At 47.5% G+C, this 6,000-nt stretch overlaps 1 protein-coding gene across 2 annotated transcripts in view; it reads left to right on the top strand.

The window, feature by feature from the left end:
* The first annotated feature begins 3,023 nt into the window (after nucleotides 1-3,023).
* Nucleotides 3,024-6,000, top strand: part of RAPGEFL1 (Rap guanine nucleotide exchange factor like 1) — a 94,850-nt gene continuing 91,873 nt past the window's right edge. The window contains exons 1-2 of one of the 2 annotated variants that reach the window (XM_069751628.1): nucleotides 3,024-3,141; nucleotides 4,573-5,201. In XM_069751628.1, the coding sequence (XP_069607729.1) occupies nucleotides 4,811-5,201 (391 nt within the window). In that variant the 5' untranslated portion in view covers nucleotides 3,024-3,141; nucleotides 4,573-4,810. Of the gene's footprint in view, nucleotides 3,142-3,746; nucleotides 5,202-6,000 lie in introns of those variants that run through there. The other variant, XM_069751626.1, reaches the window with a different exon arrangement.

Genomic DNA, 6,000 nt, shown 5'->3' with positions numbered 1-6,000 from the left:
CTGGTTGATGTGGTGTATGAATCAGGCTGCACTCAGATGACACCCGAGTGCAGTCCTATTGTGAGTGTGATGAAGGAACAGGTAGGGACCTGTACACACAGAAGATGCAGGTACGGAAACAAGCCAGAAGGAAAGGAGAATGAAGGAACAGGTAGGGACCTGTTCACACAGGAGGTGCAGGAAAGGAAACAAGCAGAAAGGAATGAGGTATGAAGAAACAGGTAGGGACCTGTTCACACAGGAGGACCAAGTAACAAGTAGAAGGTGGAACTAAGAAAAGAGAAGGAGAAGGCAGAGCAAAGGGCGGAGACGCTGGAGGCGGAGCCAAGAGCGGAGATGCTGGAGGCGGAGCCAAGAGCGGAGACGCTGGAGGCGGAGACAAGAGCGGAGACGCTAGAGGCGGAGCCAAGAGCGGAGATGCTAGAGGCGGAGCCAAGAGCGGAGATGCTGGAGGCGGAGCCAAGAGCGGAGACGCTGGAGGCGGAGACGCTGGAGGCGGAGCCAGGAGCGGAGACGCTGGAGGCGGAGCCAAGAGCGGAGACGCTGGAGGCGGAGCCAAGAGCGGAGACGCTGGAGGTAACGCCAAGAGCGGAGACGCTGGAGGCGGAGCCAAGAGCAGAGACGGAGCCAAGTGCAGAAACACAGGAGGCGGAGCCAGATAGTACCGAAAAGAGCGGAGCCAGATAGAACCGCAAAGAGCGGAGCCACAGAGCAAAGCCCGAGAGTGCGAAGCAAGGTCTGAGTGCAGAGCCGCAAGAGTGCGGAGTGTAAGCAGACAGAAAACACAAGGAAAGAAAGCAGGGAAGGAAACCACAGAAAAGGAGACCGAGAAAAGACAAAGTACAGACAAGGCAATAGAACAAGACACAGGGACAAAGACACAGGGACCAGGATATTCTGCCTCCTGGAGGGCGGACTACAAGAACAAGGCAATAGCACAGAGAAAAGCTCAGAGGGAGTAACTCAGAGCAAGGCCAGGCAAACTCAGCAGCTAAACACTAACTGAGCTAACACATTGCACAGGCCCAGACCACAGGGTGGAGCTGCACTATATACAGGAGGCCTCTTGGTAATTGGTCAGGAACTGATTGGACAGGTGCACCTGATTCCTATAAGAACCAGAGAGTTCAGGCGCCGGCCCCCTACACACATAGCCATGAGGCATGCAGAGAGCAGAGACACAGAACATGGAGCTGGCATGAAACAGAAACCACATCATGGCCTGGAGCAGTGGGTAAGATTGTGTGAGAGATGTGAGGCCATGCTGCGATGCCAGCAGAGTCGTTACAATATCCCAGTCAGAATTTTAATCATCCGATACACCTGGCCAGGACTGTGACTCAGAGACAACTGCATTCCCACCTACAACCACTGGAGGGAACCCAAGAGCAGAATTCACAACATACACGCATGTCGCCACACAAAACTCATCTCACAAAAGTCGCTACATGTATGTCGCCACACGCAACTCAACACACACAACTTGACACATGAAACTCGCCCTAAAACACACACAAGTCTGGTATTATCCTTCAAAAACAAAAATCTGATAAGTAAGCAATTAAGAAGACAAACTACAAGAGCAACACATGTACTATATAGGAAATATGGCAGCTGTCAGTCACATGACCTGTCTATTATGTGTATGTGTGAGCTAATATATGTTATGAACTGGTGGTTGAGGAGCAACATGGGACGAGCTCTGAAGGAGGTGGTACCTGTACTAACCGCAGTCCCTAAGCTCAACACAACACTAGAAGTAGCCGTGGGATGCTCCTGTCACTCCTTAGGCACCTCGTCACAGCCTGAGAATTAACTACCCCTAAAGATAGAAACAGGAAAACTATCTTGCCTCAGAGAAAATCCCCAAAGGATAGATAGCCCCCCACAAGTAATGACTGTGAGTGGAGAGGGAAAAGACATACACAGAATGAAACCAGGATGTAGCACAAGAGGCCAGTCTAGCTAGATAGATAGGACAGGATAGAATACTGTGCGGTCAGTATTAAAAACTACAAAAATCCACACAGAGTTTACAAAAATCTCCACACCTGACTAAAGGTGTGGAGGGTAAATCTGCTTCCCAGAGCTTCCAGCTTAACTGAATTAATCCATACTGACAAGCTGGACAAAACATAGAATGCACAGAACGAATAAGTCCACAACATGTGGACAGAAAAGAGCAAAGCAAGGACTTATCTTTGCTGAACTGGTCAGGATATCAGGGAAATCCAAGCAAAGATGTGAATCCAACCAGGAACCATTGACAAGTGGCACTGGCTGAAGGGAAGAGCCAGGCATAAATAGCCGAGCAGAAAGATAATCAGTGGAAGCAGCTGCAGACTGCTAAATCCAAGGAGCAGCCATTCCACTTAAAACCACCGGAAGGAGCCCAAGAGCAGAATTCACAACAAATATATACTGCCAGGGGGGAGGGCTTCCTGTTGGTTGCAGATTTATCAGGCTGCCAATAGCAACCGATCACAGCTCAGCTTCTATTTTGCTACAGTTAATTAATCTGAGCTCTGATTGGTTAATATAGGCAACAAAGGACATTCTCAGTATAACAAAGTGGTCAAATTTATGTGGCCTGTTCAAGAGTTGGAACAGCCAAAAATCTGTTCGTCTTTGCACCTGAAGGAAAAACTAAGAATGTCGTTTATCAAAAGGCTCTCGAATAACTAGTAGAAGATTACTTCGCATTACTTGGCCAATTTAGTTAAATCTGTGTGGAATATATCTGGTGTTGAAATATATGTTGTGAAATGCTTCTATTAGATTAGTTTTTGCCTTTTAATAATTACATTTCTATTTGTTTTGAGGATTTTGTGCGCAGAATACATTTTTAACACATTCTATTTTGCTAACAGCAGTTATTAACCCGGGCGAAGTCGGGTATTACAGCTAGTTACTCCATATAACCTCCCTATATCTCCTCCTATTACTCCATATAACTTACCTATATCTCCTCCTATTACTATAAATGCATAGTATTTGGAGTATGAGGTGTCTGCTGGGCGTGCAGCACGTGGGTGACTCACACCCTGTACCTGGACTTAGGATAGGGGGAGGGGAGACTGTCACATCAGGGAAGAAGGAAGCCAGGATCGCAGCGATGTATGGAGGTGACCTGAGGAAAAGGTGATAACAGTGCCATAGGGGAGGTGGTAACATACCAAACTAGAAACTGTTGTGGGCATTAGGGACTGGGAACTGGTAGTAAAACTATAGGCAGCAGAATACCTGTAATCAATACATATACTGTTACATGGGCATATTAGTGCGAAATGGGACATTATGTAGTAACAGGTTAGAAGACGTATATTGGGTGAGGGGGTGGGGAGTTCTGTGTATAGTTGGTGCCATGCGCCTGGGGAGCATTATGGGCAGATGTAGCATGTGAGTCTAGGTGGAAACCTGGGGGTTGAGGGGGACAAGACATCAATATTTTTTTAAATGATTTAGTGTATATGATGCAGGGTTTATAGTGTCTCCATAAAGCCACAGGGTGCCTTTGGGTGTTGCTTTATGAGGGGAGAACATGGGGTACATCTGCCTATAGAGAAGGGTTAATTGTATTTGTTGGTCCTCCTGTTACTACAGAGGAGGTGGCGCATTGTGAGAGGTGTGGGGCTGGGGATACAGCTGCCCACAGGGAGGGTGCAGAGAGACAGGTAAATATTGAGGGAGGGGAGAGATGAGGGCAGCAGGGAGGGAAGGGACCCACGCATGCACACAGTGACTGTCCCTGCCTCCCCCCACACATCCAGGGACCTCTCATCATTGTGGGTCCCTCCTCCCCTGTACAGGGAGACCCTCCTCATAAGCTAGGGTGCAGCGCACACCCCCACATTGCACGCTCACTACACATAGAATAGGGGAGGGGGCATATAACATTGGGTATTACACATCACACCGCACATGCCTCCTCACACACAGCTTCTGTACTGTCAGGATCACAGCTTTTAATTAAGCATCCCCCCTAACACCCCTCCCTCTGCTTCTCTCCCCCTCCCTCCTCTTGGAAGCCAGAGAAGAAGCAAAGAAAAGCGGAGGGGGAACAAAGGAGGCGGGGGGCAAGAAAAGAGGGGAGACAGTCTGAGGAAGAGGAGAGGGGCACTGGGCACTAGACTGCAGGTGAAGGACTGGGCATCCTCATTGCTGAGACTACAGAGAGCATTGTGCATGGAGCCTACAAGCTGAGACAGCTGGAGACCAGTGCAGAGACAGCAGCAGAGACAGGTGCTGTCTGTCCGTCAGTGCGGAGAGCGTCTGGCACCTGCTGACTACAGACATGGGCAGTGGGTAAGATAGTGAGGGCACCAATCTCCTGCCTACAACCCTCCAGGGGCTAACACTTCCCACCGCATCCCATTCCCATTTTATTTGTTATCGATATCACTTTATATTACAGGGCATATGGGGCCCATGCTTTTGACCATTGCTGGGTCTTGACCTTGCTCTGTTTTTGGAGGATATATCAAGTCTATATCCTCCCATACACTTCTGATATTTTGTATATTTTTGAACAATCTGGTTATTTTTGTGTAATAGTCTTTCATTTATCATCAGGATATTCCATCGATGTGCACTGAGTTAACCGGGTGGACATTTTCCCTACATCCAGGATCTTGTTTTTGAGCGACCTCCTCTTTTTGATAAAAGGAGCCTATTTCTATTAGTAGCTTCTTATGTACATTCATGTTCTGCTCCGTGTTGCCCGGTAAACCTTCTGTCTACTAGTGCCTCATATGTTTGGGGGGGCTCTGCCCCCTACATTTCCATTTTCATCCATTTGCACCCTCAAACCATGAAGCCTTTGGAAAAATTCTTAAAGAAGCAGAGCTCCCATCTATCAGGTCCCAGAAATTTACACCGTAGGCAAAGTGTGTCCAAAATTTTGCCCTCATTTTTGCGTGATACCCCAGGAGATTCCTCTAGTGGTGAAAAAGTTGAAGAAGACCCATCTGGAGCTCCACAACCTTCTCATGACTGCTTAGAGCTGCCTGATGGACTACGCTCCCCACTCTCCTTCTCATCTGATGAACTATCACCTTCAGAGCCTTTGACACCACCGCCAGGGTCTGTTGGATGGTCCCTTACCCCTCCCGGACCACTTCTTGCCCCGGATACTCCAGAATCCCTCTTGGGCAGAGTACTGGACCAATTACTGACTGCACCTAGACTGAGCGATGCAGCTGGTAAGTAAAGGGTTAAGGCTCAAAATGGATGATGTATAAATGGGATGGTACAAATGATACTTTACGTCTGGACAATGAATAATGGAATTTCCAGAAATGTGGACTAATCTTGACACATGGAGGATTAGTGAACATGTTCTGCATATTATATAGTGATGATGTCTTGTTTTTTATGAAGACGGTGATTCATGTTGTGTGTCACAAACTGGTATATTACGTCCTGTAGGAAATAACAATACCTGTTTTGTAGCCCATGTATCTAGGGAAGGTTAGAGACTTATGGGTGTATAGGTCCCAATCTATATTGAGTCTTAGTATAATTTTGAAGTTCAGACAAGTAGAAGGACACAAATACATGGAAAACATACACTGTCCCCGTAGAAGCTGACCTGTAACGGGGTGGCGATGGTCACTATGACTGATATATTACTGCGTACTGAACCAACATGGCCTACTGCAAGAAGTCAGTCTGATATAGATTCAGTGTTAAAAGATTCAGAACAATCTGCCATGTAAAGGGAAGGTGATAATTGGTGTCTACTGCCAAATTCCAGACTGGAACACTATTTGTGCAATGAACAGATCCATTTTGCTGTTTTTGTGAGTCCCACAGATTTCGTATAGAGCAGCAGAGCACATGTTCACCCAAAGCTCCATTGAAAGGCCTCCTTGCTGGAGTCAGGCAGCTGGAGGAAAGTGGTGAGCAGGGTCCCCAGTTCTACCAATCGTGGGCGTGCCAATGGTCATACCCCCACAGATCTATCACATTTCTCCAATCAAGTGGACAGGTGATATGTGT

This window comes from Ranitomeya imitator, chromosome 2, assembly GCF_032444005.1.
Source record: "Ranitomeya imitator isolate aRanImi1 chromosome 2, aRanImi1.pri, whole genome shotgun sequence".
NCBI classification, from domain to species: Eukaryota; Metazoa; Chordata; class Amphibia; order Anura; family Dendrobatidae; genus Ranitomeya; species Ranitomeya imitator.
Note: the sequence above shows the minus strand (reverse complement) of the source record. Positions and strands in the feature narration are given on the sequence as shown.